This window comes from Scomber japonicus, chromosome 21 (assembly GCF_027409825.1).
Source record: "Scomber japonicus isolate fScoJap1 chromosome 21, fScoJap1.pri, whole genome shotgun sequence".
Taxonomy (NCBI): domain Eukaryota; kingdom Metazoa; phylum Chordata; class Actinopteri; order Scombriformes; family Scombridae; genus Scomber; species Scomber japonicus.
The window spans coordinates 1,352,750-1,371,021 of NC_070598.1; the positions used below are offsets into that span (position 1 = coordinate 1,352,750).

The window sequence follows — 18,272 nt, forward strand, 5'->3', positions numbered from 1 at the left end:
GGAGACAGTAAAGACTGTTTGTTTGGATGGAACGATCAGTCCTGGAATCTGAGCTGCTCTGATGATGGTTACTCTGTCCGTCACAATAACAGAGAAACATCCATCTCCTCCTCCTCCTCCTCCTCCTCCTCCTCCTCCTCCTCCTCCTCCTCCTCCTCCTCCTCCTCCTCCTCCTCTGTCTCTAACAGAGTAGCAGTGTATGTGGACTGTCCTGCTGGCACTCTGTCCTTCTACAGAGTCTCCTCTGACACACTGATCCACCTCCACACCTTCAACACCACATTCACTGGACCTCTGTGTGCTGGGTTTGGGTTCTGGCCTGGTTCTGTTTCCTCAGCTTCTCTGTGTGGTTTGTAGGAAGGAGAGTCTCCTCCTGTCAGAGAAACACCAGGGATCATGGACACTGTGAAATCTGCAGAATTCATCAAATGAATCAAATGTCAGTAAAGAAAACTAATGTTGTAAACTGTATGATCATGAAGAAGAAGAAGAGAATGAAAGAAATGATGAAGACTGTAAAGTAACTGTTTGTATGTGTTCTCAGGTGTATATGTGGTTTAGTGTTTGAGCATTTTATTGTAATTCAAACTTTTACTTTGATGCAGTGTATTGTAAATGTATAACGTATTAATATATTATAATATGATATGGTAAAAATAAAAGGGAAATTAAATGATCCACCATCCATGACGATTAAAAAAAATCATTTTATCAATATGTAAATCATCATTAAGTGCTGAAAATGTTTCTGTGTGAATAAAATATAATGAGTAAAAAATATGTTATCAGTCAGCTATAGAATAGATTTTAAAGTTCTGCTACTGGTCTACAAATCACTGAATGGTTTAGGTCCAGAATACATGAATGACATGTTAGTAGAATATAAACCCAGTAGAGCTCTGAGATCTACTGACTCAGGTCAGATAGTTGAGCCCATAGTTCAAACTAAACATGATGAAGCAGCTTTTACACAACTGGAACAAACTAGCAGCAGAACTGAAATCATTTTTAAATCCAGGTTAAAAACATTTCTCTTCTCCTGAGCTTATGATTGAGCTCTTTTAAAGCACTTTACATTTTAATCTTTCATTTGCACTCTATGTCCTTTTAATGATTTTAAAGCTAATTATTATTTTATGCTGCAATCTTATATTTAATGCTCTATTCTAGCATTTTATTTCTCTCTTTCTATTTTTCTGTACTTTGTTTTTATTATGGGGTGGGGGGGGGTTAATTGTATGTTTTAATGTTTCTGTTTTATGTAAAGCACATTGAGTTATCATTGTGTATGAAATGCTCTATATAAATAAAACTGCCTTGCCTATCAGTAAAAGAGGTTGGTTTACTGAATCCCAGTCGTGTGACCTCAGGAAGGATCGATGAATGAACTCTGAATCGCTTATTCTGTATATTACTACACTCTCCTCAGGTTGTAGTAAAAGCATGAATACGTCAATTACTCCAGTTATAACACACACACACACACACACACACACACACACACACACACACACACACACACACAAACACCTCCCCATGAAAACTAAAGGCTGTCCTCTGTTAGTCCTGCAGGTGTGTGCTGCCCCCTGCTGGACAAAACTAAAACACCTCAAACCTCTTCACTTTGTGTATTGTACTGTGGTTTGATTTTAATGTGTCATTGACATTTCTGTCCCAATGAAAAATAATTCATTACATTTAATTACACTTTTTTTTTTTAAACCTAAAAGTTGTATTATTATAATTGTCCTTTAACACTCCTGTTGTCCTCGAGTCAAGGAAGGAAGGGAGGTAGGAAGGAAGGAAGGACGGAAAGGAAAGGAAAGGAGGGAGGAAGGGAGGGAGAAAAGGAGGGAAGGAAGGAAAAAAAAGTACTAGTACCTCTAACTGTACTACAGTAAAGTACAAGTACCTCTAACTGTACTACAGTAAAGTACTAGTACCTCAAACTGTACTGCAGTAAAGTACAAGTACCTCTAACTGTACTGCAGTAAAGTACTAGTACCTCTAACTATACTACAGTAAAGCAATTAAAACACAGGAGCTGCTGCTTGAATTGGACGTCCAAACATTTATTACTCTTCAATTTTCTGATCACACGTCATTTGCTACACATCCACACACACTCACTTCCGTTCTACTCCTTCAAAATAAAATCACATTACACTCACTTCGGTTCTACTCCTTCAAAATAAAATCACATTACACTCACGTCGGTTCAACTCCTTCAAAGTAAAATCACATCTTCGTGCTCAACCGGAATAATAAACATAAATTGACTCGAACCAAATGTTTGTTATATGTCAGAAAATATACAAGTTTAATTCACATACATTTGAAGGAGTAGACCGGAAGTGTGTGTCCTGTGCGTTTTAATGTTATAAGTTTTTATAAGAAGTATCTTCTTATTGTTAAACACAACTGAAAAGTACAATTAGATCAATGTACAAACGACTTCTCTCTACTGTTAGGAAGTGAGGTGATTGCTCTACAGAATAAAATACCTTTTCCCAGTTTTTCACTCCCAAATTTGTGAAACTATTTCTCACAAATTTACGATTTTCATCTAATAAATTCTGAGGTATGGTACAGATGTTTGATCCTGAGCTCTGATGGAAAGAAGAACCTTACTTTCATTTATTACTTTGAGCTTTTTGTGTCTGTTACATTCAAACTGTCGAGTTTCCATTTAGATATTAATCTAATGAAATACCAAACATGGAAACTACATTCATATTAACTTTCAGTTTGACTATGATTACTGCAGTAAATGTACCAACACAACAATATAAAAATACTACATTACAGTAACAGTACTGCAGTATTATAGTGATGTAGTATGTAGTATTACAGTAAAAGTACTGCAGTATTATGAGTGATGTAGTATGCAGTATTACAGTAAAAGTACTGCAGTATTATAGTGATGTAGTATGCAGTATTACAGTAAAAGTACTGCAGTATTATGAGTGATGTAGTATGCAGTATTACAGTAAAAGTACTGCAGTATTATAGTGATGTAGTATGCAGTATTACAGTAAAAGTACTGCAGTATTATGAGTGATGTAGTATGCAGTATTACAGTAAAAGTAGTGCAGTATTATAGTGATGTAGTATGCAGTATTACAGTAAAAGTACTGCAGTATTATGAGTGATGTAGCGCCTCACTAAATATCCACAATAAAAAGCTCATTTACAGGATCATTCATCTGTTTCTAATCTTTTCATGTTTCTTATTTGCTGTTTTTGTCTTTTTACCAAGTAAAGTTGATCATTTGTATGTTTGTGTTACTCAGGCAGAAATAAATGGAACTTTAATAGAAGCTTTAATTTGATCTGTCTTTATTGTCACATTCAGAAAAATGTCCATCTAATAATAATCTGAACATTATTAATAGTTCTATAATTCATTCAGTTTAGTGCAGACTCAGTTTCTCATTTCTACAACCTCCACACAACTTACTGTAAAGTGTAAAACATATCACCATTTATTAATGAATCATTAATATTTATATCTGCTGCAAATAGTCCTGTAAATGTGGTGTTGATGTGATAAAGAAGTGAGAAGAATGATGTGAGATTTTAATATGACTACAGCAGGCGCTCCGCTCTGCTGCTATTCCCCATTAACAGAAGAGATCAATTGAGCTGATTGATGAGCTTTGTTGACGTTGTCTCCATCTGGTGGCAGGATGAAGAATGACTGAGCTAACAGCCTCCATGTGTTGGAAATATTGCTGAAATAGCTTCACTCTGCTTCTCTGTCCCTCTTTATGTTTGTGAGCATTTTACAGAAGTCATTATTACCATTCTAATAAAAATATTTAACTATTTTATCATTTAAAAGCACATCATGTCATCTGTGTTCATTAAACTGACAGCATGCAGTTTAACTTTTTTACCACCAGATGGCGCCAAAGATCCATAAATGAAAAGTAATATTCCACATTTAATGTAGACGCTAGAAACATTATAATGTTGCTTTTCCACTACACAGTCCCAGCACGACTCTACTCGGGTTGTTTTACTCCTCCATCAGGGATAGTAGGCTACCTGGTACCTGCTGCTTGTTTAGTATCTACTCTGCTGAGGTTTCAAGCGAGCGGAGCCGAGACTAAATGTGACGTCATCAGACTTCCGGCCTCTGATTGGTCAGAGAGTCACTGGAAGAGTCATGAGCCGTCCCACACAAGAACCTAAGCCGCCATTTTTAAATATCAACAACAGTGTTACAGAGATTTGGTTTCTCTTCTCTTGCTTTGTGTGAGACAGAAAGACACATACAGCAGCAGGAAGGAAGGAAGGAAGGATGGGAAGGAAGGAAGTGTGTGTGACAGAAAGACACATACAGCTAGTACACATCGCCTCCATGCCCTACATTGTTTATGTGTTTGTGTCGTGTACAAAACAAAGTCACGGCATTTTAACGCAGCGTTGCTATGACGACCCCGCCAATGTTTGTCCAGTTAATGATATAAAAGCTGAAGATGTTTTACAGGTGATTAATTGATCAGACTGAGTAGTTAAAAAAGAAAATACTGGTTACACAAATTGACACTGGTCATTAAGCCAAAAAAGGGATTTGATGAACAAGTCACAATAATTTACTTCCACTTAACATCAAGAGAATGAATGTGAATTTTCAACTGAATTTTATGAGTTATCAGTATTAAAGCTCAGGTTTGTAAGTCAGTTGAGTTCAATATAAATTTCAATGTGTGTACTTAACACAAATCACCTATGCTGTGGCGGCAATATTCATGCGCGCTGCAAATAGTCCTGTAAATGTGGTGTTGATGTGATAAAGAAGTGAGAAGAATGATGTAAGATTTGAATAAGACTACAACAGGCGCCCCGCTCTGCTGCTATTCCCCATTAACAGAAGAGGAGAAGGATCGATTGAGCTGATTGATGACGGTGAAAAGGCGAGCAGCGGCTGAGGAGCAGAAACAAGGTGAGTGGTTGCATTTATTAAACTTTGTAGATTACTTCTAAAGATATACATTGCTGTTACTTCAACATCTATAAACAAAGGCTAGTTGAACGCAGCTTGTTAACGTTACAGTATTGTAAGTAGATGTAAATGTTTTGTTATTATTAGAGATATTTATTTATTTATTTCACTGGACATAATGGATACAGGCAGATTTGATTAGCTCAATGAGGAATTGATCAGAGTCTTTTCTGGTTGATGGTGAGGACAGTGAGACAGGATGGATCAGCCTTGGTTCTTATACAGTTACACATCTCTGTCAGCAATGATCTATATGTGTCATTTATATTAGAAAGAACAGTTTAGTACAGTGGAAGGTGGAAGTGAAGAATAACAGAGAATACAAGTAGTCCTACAAATATGTTTTAATTCTTTTCATTTGAAATTGGAAAAAAAACAACAGTCATAAAATGAAGAGAGGTTCATGTTATATTTGAAATAAATACTGAGTTATTACAAGAAACAAGGATCAATATATATGTTCTATTTACAACTTTAGTCACAATACTACAAATATAAAATACTTGCTGTCCAATTCCTCTCCACACTCATTCTTTAAAGATTGTTTTATTTTTATTTTAGAAATCTTTATTGTAAAAGAACACAGTATACAGAACAGTATATAAAGGATATAGACAGAGGAATACTCGGGTACATTACACAAAGATATTCAAAGGTGAACATACATGAAGGGTTTTTATAGCCTTTTTGTTTTTGGATTCAGAGATCAGATTTACTTGTTCAGTCTCTTGGAAGAAAAATGCAAGGTGAGTTTTTTTACTGCTGAATTGACATAAATGTAGTTTTGCCAGCAGGATCAACACATTTATTACACATTTATCTTCTTTTCTGTGTTCTCTGAAAAAACTAAATACTACATTCTCCCACCTTAAAGTAAAATCTCTATGAACATGGTTGATTGTAAATCTACTGAAGTCTTGCCAGAAGTTTTCTTTTCACCATGTAATTGATTAGCAGGCTCATATTTATCACTTCCTTCACCTTATTCACTATGAAGTATTTATAAGGAATCATCCAGACTTCCTTCTAGTTGATGTTACAAATCAAATCCAATACGACATAACATATGTGGAATATATAGAGACATCATCTTTCTGAAACAAAGGGAGCAGAGTCTTCAGTCAGCTGACTCTCTTCCTCTTCCTCTTCAGAATTTATTTAAGTGCCACTAAAAGTCAACTCCTCCCTCTTCCTCTTCCTCTTCACACTTTACTTTCACTTCCTCTGACATCGTGCTGCAGATAGTTTTCTCCGTCTGAAGGTAATGTAACCGACAGTTTCTGTGTTTTTACACTTTAATGTCTCTTTGTTCGTGTTGTTAGTGCTGACTGCTGTTAGTTTAGCTCCTCACAAACAGCAGAAATCTGCAGTGTGGTTGTTAAAAATGAACTCAAACTAACGGCTGAAACTAGTGTTTTAGGGGTGAGTGTGGAGGAGCAGGTGAGTTGATGGTCAGTAGTTGAACAGTGTTGTTATTATTGTGTCCCTCCACTTACTGATGACTGACGGCTATCAGCTTGTGGAGGAGGCGGAGATGAGCCGCTGCTCTCCCCGCTGTCACTAAATGCAGTGTTACGGTTTAACTGGTGATCGTGTTAACTGGTGACTTCCTTAAAAAAGCCTTTGTAGTTTAATCCTTTTTGCTCATCTGTGTTTTAATATCTAAGTATGTAACCATTAATGTAAGTTCAGTTGTGTTCAGAAGACTCATTCGCCTCTTGTAACGGATCTTAAAATGTGAGAAAGTCACCAGTTAAACCGAAACACCGGACAGCCGCTGGAGAACAGCTGTGAGTGTGTGTGTGTCTACAGCTGAATATAGACTGTTTCTATTGATACTGCAGGACTGATGTGGAGCCAGCAGGGGGATGAGGGGCTTCACTTCTTTGATTCAATAAATACTGTAGTATTCACAAAGACAGCACTCATCTTTATTGACACTCCTCCAACATGAACTAGTGTTGCTTCTTGATGGAAATGTGTCATCAAATGTGTTGAAGCTCTTTCCATGGTCTCATGTCCAGCTAACATGTCCAGCTAACAGTCCATGCTATGAGCTGTGAGCCATTTAACCAGGGGAGTTCTGGTCCTCTGAAATTCTATCAAAAGGCCACCAGGGAGCGACTGTCTCTATACAAGTCAATGGAGAATTCACCAACTTCTCACTTGATTTCTAACCTCAGTTAACGTTTTCAAAATGTGTTTATGGTCTCAATCGCTAGTTTAAAGCCTTCTCCAATGCAGTATGATGTTCATTTGGGACATTTTGGCCTCCCTGATTTTATATGTGACGATAAAGCAGGGTATGGATTAGGGCGTGGCTACATCCTGATTGACAGGTTGATTGATTCACTGGTTCAGGAGGGCAGACAGATCAGACTGTATGGAAATTTTTGATCCTTAATTTTTTATGTTTGGTTATGTTTATGGAACATTTCATAAATGTTGCTATTATTTGTGTTGAATAAAGCTCTTGTAATTACAAATTCAACAAACCTCAATGTATTTGCATAATTACAATACTGTACCTGTAGCTATTGTTACAATTCATACCAGAAACCCTGCAGCTCTCTCAGCCCCACGCTGGACGTAGCTGTCACCAATGATCCATACATTCACTGGATGGAGAACAAACATAATAGTGAGAAATGTATCATATTATAAACTATAGAGACAAAGAGGAAATAATGCTTTTAATAGATTAGCTCCACACAGTTATCTATAAATACACTATTAGCTTGAATTAGCTGTACAAACTGTTTTACTTTTATACATTAAATAGCAATAATAACTCAGACTCAAGTAACTAACAAGTAAATAATACTCACTTCTCTTGGGTTTCTCAGGTCCACATGCCATAATGCAGCCGTGTAGCTCAGGATGTTTTCTTCCTGAAAGATAAAGAAATATTTCCAATAGATGTATTGTTTTTGACAATGAAATGAATAAGACCTGCAAAAAATAATCTTACTGAAGTAATGTTACTTGGTGTGTACCTATTGCCCTTAACAGTATATGATGACAGTTAAAAACACCCAATGATGACATCACGATAGTTAAATAAGCTATTTTCCACCTGCTAACGTTACTCCTCTCATAATATTTGCTGATTGTATACATGTATGCAATTAGCTATGTCACGTTACTAAACTACTTTAACACTTGGCTGTAAAGTTTACCTCGAATTGTGGGAGCTAACTTGGTTAGCATCACCAGGTTCCCAGTGTAGACGGTGGTAGGTAGGCGTGCAATTTCCTGAAGATCCAGCCTTCGTACCCTCCCCCGCTCCTTCCTCTTGCTCCTCCGGATGCCCATATAAGTCGAATCCATGTTCTTTTTTTCCCAACATGTACCTCAAATTTTCAAAATGGCGCTGCTCAGATCTGATACTATTGGCCTCAAAGTAGCAGTCCACAAACCAATGGGTGACGTCACGGCTGTTACGTCCATTATATACACAGTCTATGCATTTAACCTAAAACATACACTGAACAGCTCTCCTGAAATCACATTTAGCTTTTCTCCTGTGTGTCATGTACTGTGCACTGCATGAACTGCCCAACAATGTCTTGGAGGATTCAACTTATTTTATCTTATCAAAGACAAACCCTCCTCTCAGGCACCATCTGCACTGTACATGATTAGACTTGTTTCAAGGGAGCTGCTCTTCATTTGTCTTCATCAGCTCAAAATGACCAAAAACGAGTCTGAACAGTGGATTAAAAGAGATTAAAGACACTACAACTCATAAACTGAGGCGACTTTGGAGACAAATAATCCAGTTTCAAGCATCTAAAACTTGAATTTCTGACAGTTCCTTTCTTAAATGAATCCAAACAGGCTTAAATCTGGTTTGATAAGGTTTGATGATTTTTGATAGTTGACAAATTGTGATGCCAGTTTAAATAAAACTTCCTCAGACAAATGTTCACTGTTTTATCACCCTCTTATTGTTTTACTCAGGCAGAGGAAGTTCAGGAGCACATCATGAAGAAACAAAGAACAGGTGTGTAATGGAAGAGGAAAACAAGAACACAGACAACTAGACCAGCAACCCGGCCAAAGAGAAGAAATGGCCTCATCCAGCGAGGAGCCCAACAGCTCCAACATACAGGTCAGTGTGCTCCAATCTATCAATAAACATCTGGATGGTGCTTCCACCAGGAGATTAACGTCACTGTGTGCTGAACTCCACACTTTGACTACTTTGTGTTCACATTTTGTTTTAACTCATGGGTGTAGATTTGGGTTTGGAAGATGTTGCTGGATTGTCCAAAGGTCACAGAAATGAAAATGATTTGATATTTAATTTCAGGCGTCAGCTGTTGTTATCTAATCTGTGATCGTTGCACAGACATTTTTCATTTTTTTAAAACTTTGTGACTATTTCACAAAGTGCCATGAGACTGTGTGTGTGTGTGTGTGTGTGTGTGTGTGTCTATGACAGAGAAAAGTGACATAGAGCGAGTACACATACACAATTATTTACACCATCAGATAATAAAATGTCTCTACTAAAGTTAAAACCAAACCTTCAGCTTTGCATTAACTACTGTTATAAATGATCATGTGATGTTTCTAACTAGTCAGATGTGTAAAAGTCAAATATAACATCTTATCTTTCTGACCATTTATCATTTTAATCATTGACTTCAGATCAGAAAGGAAAAAAGACATTATTACCGCTCTCTAAGCAGCTCTGTCTTCACACTGTAAACACTACATGCTGCTGATTTTACAGGACTTTCAGGTTGTTTCTGAGTCTACAAAGTCGACATCAATCATGACAAAACATCCATCCTGCACAATAACATAACATGCTTCAACAAGTCCAAATGATGCACATCAGGCTCCTTCATCTCTATTTAGCTGTGTTAGCACCACCTGCTGGATGTTTGTTAAACTCCAACAATTATCATCTGATGCATTCAGTATAGTAATTATACACAAACATGCTGTATATATAGCTACAAGTAATTGACACAAAGCAGATTATTAATGGCACAACTATAAAGAGAAGTGTTCATCATCTAAAATGTAAATCTTTCAGATCAAAGACAACTCAGTCAATTCCTTTCCTGTATGTAGACTTCTTACTCTTCAATGTTTTAACAATGTCAAGAATTCCTTTTTCATCTGTTCACTTTATTAACATGGATTATTTATTTATATTTACTACATTATTATATTTATCATCATTTTAATTTCCACATCATCTTTAGTGCTAGGATTAATAATCCCATTAGCTAAATTAGGTCCAATATTAACCAAAAAAACATTAAATTAATCAGAAACTGAATCTTTTTCATTAATAGTTGTATTAATGTTTTGACACGAAACAAGTTGGGTCTTCCAGGTCCATTTTTAATCATATCAATAATTTTTTGTAATCCAGAAAATTAATTGTGTAACTGTTAATACAGATTTTCATATTTTCTTTTAGAGTTTAGCAGCACAAAAGATGGCAACACCTACAGAGGTCCTCTTGGAGTGTTTGCAGGATTTAGGATCTGAGGACTTTGAATTATTCCAGTGGTACCTGTATCAGCAGGGGGTCCTTGAAGGCTTCAAATCAATCCCCAAGTGTCGACTGGAGAAAGCAAACAGAATTAAAACAGTGGATCTGATGTTTGAGAGCTACTCTATAAATGCTATTAAAGTGACCAAAATTATTTTAGGGAAGATGAATCAGAATAATCTACTGGAACGTTTGTCACTCCTCCCAGAACCTAAAGGTAAGTCATGGAAAGATTAAAATGTTACAAAGATATTTAGATATTTAGTGCCCAGTTGATGGTTGGTAGACTTGTTTTAGATTCTTCGAGGTGTTTCTCCTCTTATCCAAAAGTCTTCTTTACTTCTGACTGACTGTGCAAGATGCCGGGGGCGGCTGTCTAGTTTTATGTAGTGTGAAGCTCCCCACAATGGAAACAAAAGCAGAATCAGTAACAATAGATAAACCATAAGTTCCTGCAGTGGAAACCAAGTCTGGTATGATGTAGGTTCCTACAGGCAGTGAACAGACTGGATAGAAGCAGAATTATTTATTCATGAGGTCTTTAATCTGTTTATAAAGACTGAGAGGGACTCTGCGTATTAGAGTAACTCGTTCCACCACCAGGGAACTACAGAAGAGTGAGTTACTCTGGACCCTGCTGTGGTGTTTGTACTTAATTACAGCAACAGGAAATTTGTGGTAATGTAATAGTACTGAAATCTTATATGTGACCAGTGTCAGAGAGGTTAAGCTGAAGGTGGCGTTCCTTCACTATGCCGAGGTATCAACAATGCATGATGAGATTTGTGTTGAGACTGTGAGGTCTTCCAGCAGGAATGATATGGAATCTGTGTGAGTTTAAGTGTGAATGTTGGATCATCAGAGTCAGAACAAGCCAACCAAGTTTCCATGTTGGAAAGGGCAATGCAGTTTCAAAGCCTCTGTTATTGAATATGATTTAATGATCTTTACACAAAACTGTTAAACTCTAATGAACTGAATAGATACCACACTTGTAAGAACATATTTTTATGATTTATATTTTCTATTTCTGTCAATTGTTGTTTATTCATTCAGAGGTTCTTGCTGAGGCAGAGGAGAGTGATAGGCAGGGTGAGATGGAGAAAGAAAACACAGACTCGGAGGGAAGAGAGGAGCCCCCACTGACCTCTGGCCCAAGTGGACCTCCAGGTTACCATCTCCATACATTTAGTGTGTTGTATCTATATGTTAAACTGATCATGTAGAAATCACATTATAAAACCTTTTACAAAATAGTTTCAGCACCTTGAAGTCTGATTCTGATTTTTTTTAGGTGATTCCCAAAGACATCAACAAACCCAAGAGACAGACTCAGAGGAGAAGAGAGAGGATCCCCCACTGACCTCTAGCCCAAGTGGACCTCCAGGTACTGTATATCAATTCTCTCACATCTACACTTGGTTATTCCAGGGTTACCTTCTCTGATATTGTCAGGTATTTATTCTGAAACAATAATTCTTGGTTAAAAGTATATTTTGATTGTATTAATTGGTTACTCCTTTTAATATTTATATCTGTCTGTGACTCTGTGTCCATAATGATTCTGTGATAGAGAATAAGCTCATAGTGCTGCTGAGCACCATAAACTGAGCTGAAAAGTAATACTCTTAAAGCCATTCTAGTTTCTAGGTAATAATCTGTGTTTGTTGTTAGCATGTGGTAGTCAATGTACTGCTCACTCTCACGTATTTGATGATCTTCTTTTCCTCTCCATCAGTTGGTCGCACTCCGAGCAGCTTACAGACTTTGCTGGTTTGGAGACATAACTTTTACATGATCTTTTGCTGATCTGTAGTAGGACTCTGACATTCTTGTGTCCTAAAAGTTAAAGTTAAATTTTTGTTCCACTACAGCTGTTTTCTTAAGCAATAGCGTAAGCTCTCTTTGGAATAATGTTCATGAAGTTATAAGATCGAAAGAAAAACACAAACCATGTACTGAGAAGAGAGATGAGGAAAATAGATCCACACTGCAGAGTGGCTGACCTTGTATTTTATTAATTTAACATGTTGAATAAATGAGACATTTACTGATGTCTCAAGATATGGAGGAAAATATGTTCATATATGTATTCTTTGAATTGTCAACATATCTTATTTATTGTGTTCATACAGAAACTCCTGCTGCAAAGTGTCGACGTAAACTCAAGTCTAACCTGCAGGAGAAGTTCCAGTGTCTGTTTGAGGGGATCGCTAAAGCAGGAAACTCAACCCTTCTGAATCAGATCTACACACCGCTCTACATCACAGAGGGAGGGACTGCAGAGGTCAATGATGAACATGAGGTCAGACAGATTGAAACAGCATCCAGGAAACCAGACAGACCAGAAACAACAATCAGACAAGAAGACATCTTTAAAGCCTCACCTGGAAGAGATAAACCAATCAGAACAGTGATGACAAAGGGAGTGGCTGGCATTGGGAAAACAGTCTTAACACAGAAGTTCACTCTGGACTGGGCTGAAGACAAAGCCAACCAGGACATACACTTCACATTTCCATTCACTTTCAGAGAGCTGAATGTGCAGAAAGAGAAAAAGTACAGCTTGGTGGAACTTGTTCATCACTTCTTTACTGAAACCAAAGAAGCAGGAATCTGCAGGTTTGAAGAGTTCCAGGTTGTGTTCATCTTTGACGGTCTGGATGAGTGTCGACTTCCTCTGGACTTCGACAACAATAAGAACCTGACTGATGTTACAGAGTCCACCTCAGTGGATGTGCTGCTGACAAACCTCATCAGGGGGAAACTGCTTCCCTCTGCTCGCCTCTGGATAACCACACGACCTGCAGCAGCCAATCAGATCCCTCCTGAGTGTGTCGGCATGGTGACAGAGGTCAGAGGGTTCACTGACCCACAGAAGGAGGAGTACTTCAGGAAGAGATTCAGAGATGAGGAGCAGGCCAGAACCATCATCTCCCACATCAAGACATCACGAAGCCTTCACATCATGTGCCACATCCCAGTCTTCTGCTGGATCACTGCTACAGTTCTGGAGTGCAGCATGAAAAGCAGAGAGAGAGGAGAGCTGCCCAAGACCCTGACTCAGATGTACCTCCGCTTTGTGTTGCTTCAATCCAAAGTCAAAAACATCAAGTATGATGGAGGAGCTAAAAAAGATTTACACTGGAGTCCAGAGAGCAGGGATATGATTGAGTCTCTGGGAAAACTGGCTTTTGAGCAGCTGCAGAAAGGCAACCTGATCTTCTATGAATCAGACCTGACAGAGTGTGGCATCGATATCAGAGCAGCCTCAGTGTGCTCAGGAGTGTTCACAGAGATCTTTAAAAAGGAGGACTGTGGGCTATTGCAGGTGTTCTGCTTCGTCCATCTGAGTGTTCAGGAGTTTCTGGCTGCTCTTCATGTCCATTTGACATTCATCAAGTCTGGAGTCAATCTGCTGGCAGGAAACACAATAATATCCAGGTTCACTGAAATGTTTAGAAGCAAATCAGCACATTTCTACCAGAGTGCTGTGGACGAGGCCTTAAAGAGTCCAAATGGACACCTGGACTTGTTCCTCCGCTTCCTCCTGGGTCTTTCACTGCAGACCAATCAGCCTCTCCTACGAGGTCTGCTGATACATACAGGAAGTATCTCACAGGCCAATCAGGAAACAGTCAAGTACATCAAGAAGAAGATCAGGAAGAATGTGTCTGCAGAGAGAAGCATCAATCTGTTCCACTGTCTGAATGAACTGAATGATCGTTCTCTAGTGGAGGAGATCCAACAGTACCTGAGATCAGGAAGTCTCTCCACAGATAAACTGTCTCCTGCTCAGTGGTCAGCTCTGGTCTTCATCTTACTGTCATCAGAAAAAGATTTGGACGTGTTTGACCTGAAGAAATACTCTGCTTCAGAGGAGGCTCTTCTGAGGCTGCTACCAGTGGTCAAAGCCTCCAACAAAGCTCTGTAAGTACACAGATAGTTTGATTCATTCATCATTATTTAAATATTCTGCTGTCTTTGAAATAAAAACAACTACTTACTTGTTTTTTATATTTCCTCTGTTTGTTTAACCTCTCAGAGAGAAGCTGTGTAACTCTTCAAATTTTTAAATTTTCCAGTTTATTTGTTTTTTTGATTCACAAATAAACTCTGACTGAGACAGAGAAACTGATCTTTGCTTTAATATCATGTAATGTAGATCATTACATACTTCAACTTCATTTATATAGCACCTTAAACACTACATGGTTGATCCAAAGTGCTTCACACAAAGGAAGAACACACAAGAAATAGAAAACACAATTTTAAAAAAGGAGTCCGAAATAAAAATACATGGTCATTAAATATATAGTGACAGTTAGTAAAAGTAAGTTTTAAGGGTTTTCTTGAAAATGTCAATAGTGGGGGAGGAAGAGAGTTCCACAGTTTGGGGGCAGCAATGGAGAAGGGCCTGTCCCTAAAGCACTTAGTCCTGCATCTGTGGACAGACAGGAGTCGCTGGCCAGATGACCTAAGTTCTCTGCTAGTGTGGTATGGGACCAGGAGTTCTGTTAAATACAGGGGAGCAAATCCATTCAAGGACTTATGAACAATTGTTAGTAATTTAAAATCAATTCTGTACTTAACAGGAAGCCAGTGTATGAGAGTGATGTGATCCCTCTTTTTTGATTTTGTGAGAACTCTTGCTCCAGCATTTTGAATGAGTTGGAGTCAGATAAACTGGACTGCAGGATTACAAAGTATAATGATTTACAGTAATCAAGGATGATATGAAGGCATGAATGGCTTTCTCCAGGTCAGCAGTGCATACATATGTTTATCTTATATCTACATGTTTAAAATAGAACAGCAAAGATTTTAACCAGTTCTGGGAAGAGAATATATATCATCACCAAAAGTCCAGAATCAACATTTTAACAAAGATAAGTTATTTTTTGTTTCATTATTGTCTCTCCAGGTTGACTGACTGTAAGCTCTCAGAGAGAAGCTGTGCAGCTCTGTCCTCAGTTCTCAGCTCCCAGTCCTCTAGTCTGAGAGATCTGGACCTGAGTAACAACAACCTGCAGGATTCAGGAGTGAAGCAGCTTTCTGCTGGACTGGAGAGTCCACACTGTGGACTGGAGACTCTCAGGTCAGTTCAAATCACAGTTTGTCTTTGGTATATTTTTCTAAATTATAAGGCCCAGCCTGTCTAATCACAGAAGCTTTTCACTAGACTTTTAGTAACATAACAGGATTAAAGATGTTTGAATTTTCCAGTTCATCTTTCTTTAGGGGTATGACGAGATCTCGACGTAGGAGGAGTAGGGAAATCTAGCGTAATCATGGTAGCCTAATGACGCAACAAGTAAATATAGCCACACTAGAAAGTTGGAAATTGAAGTTTTCTAAAAATGATTGTAAAAATTTCATCTCATCTCGTTCTCGTGAGCTGAGTGTATCGTCACACCTCTATCTTTCTTTGATTCAGCTTTGTACTTACACATACATGACTAACTGAGACAGAGAAAGTGATCTTTGCTTTGATATCATGGGATTTAGATCATTACATATTTTTCATCATTGATTCTATCATATTAAACTGTCATGTCTCCAGTGTGTTTAGAATAGAACAAAGATTTAATGTGTTGATAAGACCATTTTAACCAGCATCACAAAGAGTCCCGAATCAATTTTTTAACTTCTTGCTTGTTTTCTGTTTCTTTATATTTCCTTACCAGGCTGACTGACTGTAACCTCTCAGAGAGAAGTTGTGCAGCTCTGTCCTCAGTTCTCAGCTCCCAGTCCTCTAGTCTGAGAGATCTGGACCTGAGTAACAACAACCTGCAGGATTCAGGAGTGAAGCAGCTTTCTGCTGGACTGGAGAGTCCACACTGTGAACTGAAGACTCTCAGGTCAGGATCCATCAACCTGTTCAAGAGACTGAACAAACATTTAACATCTGAATGATTTCATAAAACATGACATTTTTGTCTCTGCTGACATGATATGCAGGACAGAATTACTTTCTATGCATATTTGTATTGTTTAAATATTACTGATGATTTTACAGATTTGAATAACACTTGATTTTACAGGTCCACAAATAAAATTTTAATTATGTAATAATTTGCAAGTAAGTTCTATAAAATTACTCAAACATTCACCCTTTACATTCTCTGGATGTTGTAACCGATACCCTCTACCAGTGTGGATACAGACCCGGAACATGGCTGTTCTGTAACCTCTGACCTAAGTTTTCAACAGGTTTCCTACTAACGGTAGATATTGCCGTTTACAGATGTTCCCTAAACACCTCTCATGCAGTCGATAGGTAGATGCTACAGTTTACCAACGATTCCCTAAACATCTTCTCGGCTGCACAGAGAAGTTTGTAGGCTCCTTCAGTTACTGCAGCAGCTACTCAGACAGCTGTGAGGACAAACATGAGTTAGATTAAAGAGTAAAATAAGCGTTTTAATGTCATATTTACAAAGGTTAAAGCGAGTGGAGCTGGCGTGATGTCAGAATGAGAAAACTGCTCAGCTGCAGAGCGGCTGTTCCAAATGAACTTGGGTTATCCTGCTGAGTTAGCCACCTGAAGCTAGCTGGTTAGCATGAAGCATCTGTTCCACCATCATTTAATGCTGTATTAGTTTACCTTGAAAGGTGCTCAAGCAAAAAGCCAGTCAGGATATAATGTTTGTGTCATGTGATGAGAATATAGCTGATGCTGCTAAGCTTGTTAGCTGCTAACCACTGTAGGCTTCATTATAGCCTAAGCTAAGTGCTACATGCTAAGCTGCTGTTGTAGTCCTGGTATGGAGTTAGATTTGTTTCATAATGTTGTGTGTGTGCAGATCGACAATCTGTGTGTAAATGTGTAATCTGTAAATATAAACACCTTCCACAAATACAAAACAAGATTTGTATACTCACAAAAATATTTTGCAAATATAAAACGGATCTGCAAATACACAAACAAATTCCACAAATATAAAAAATACATTAAATCAATTTACAAATAAATGAAAAGCATTTGTGAACTCAATTTTTATTTGTGAATCGAAAACGCATTTGTGGATCTCAGTTCTACGCTTGTGGATTTGCTTTTTACACACACAGAGTTTTGAAACAAACTTTCCGCCCGTCCGAACGAAAATCCACTCGTATCACTCGGCTATTTTCGGATAGCAAGTGATCGCCTACTGGTGACGTCATTTCCGCATATCAAAGCAAGAGCACGCAGTCTTTCTATGAGCTTTTTAAAATGTTTATCAGCGATAAGTGAAGTGCATTCATGGTTTCATCATGTTAATGTCATACAGTGATTATTAGTGTGTTTATTTGTTCTATGTATATTATCTAGCACACACTTTCATATACATTTCTGTTTGAGTATGAAAGGCATCAACATTAAGCTCTCTAAAACGGTGGCTTGGCTGCTTCTTCAGTAAGCAGTTATCAGCCACCTCATCCTTTATATTTTTCATTTATTCTTTCAGATGGGTAAAAGTCACAACTCTTACTAATGTAGTTCTAATGTCTATGTGTAAGCATTCATGTTGCGGGCTGGGAGAACGAACAGGGTGCAGGATTTTATACATTGCAAATATGATTAAGATGCATTGTAAATAGACCAGAAGTCGTAACAATCCAACCTGTAAAGAGGGCCCCTGTAGACTGCTGGTGACTGACATCCAGACATCTCTTCACAACCTTTCAATACTAGTGTAATCAGTAGAAAATTATGGGTTTTAAGATTTAGACATTTTCAGCACAGCATTTAAAAGACTA

At 37.9% G+C, this 18,272-nt stretch overlaps 1 protein-coding gene across 1 annotated transcript in view; it reads left to right on the forward strand.

The window, feature by feature from the left end:
• The window catches only part of LOC128382765 (NACHT, LRR and PYD domains-containing protein 12-like), a gene marked incomplete at its 5' end in the record, with an annotated part of 59,165 nt that overhangs the window by 10,876 nt on the left and 30,017 nt on the right, over nt 1–18,272 (forward strand). The window contains 2 exons of the mRNA XM_053342776.1: nt 15,454–15,627; nt 16,217–16,390. Of these exons, the coding sequence (XP_053198751.1) occupies nt 15,454–15,627; nt 16,217–16,390 (348 nt within the window). The remainder of the gene's footprint in view (nt 1–15,453; nt 15,628–16,216; nt 16,391–18,272) is intronic.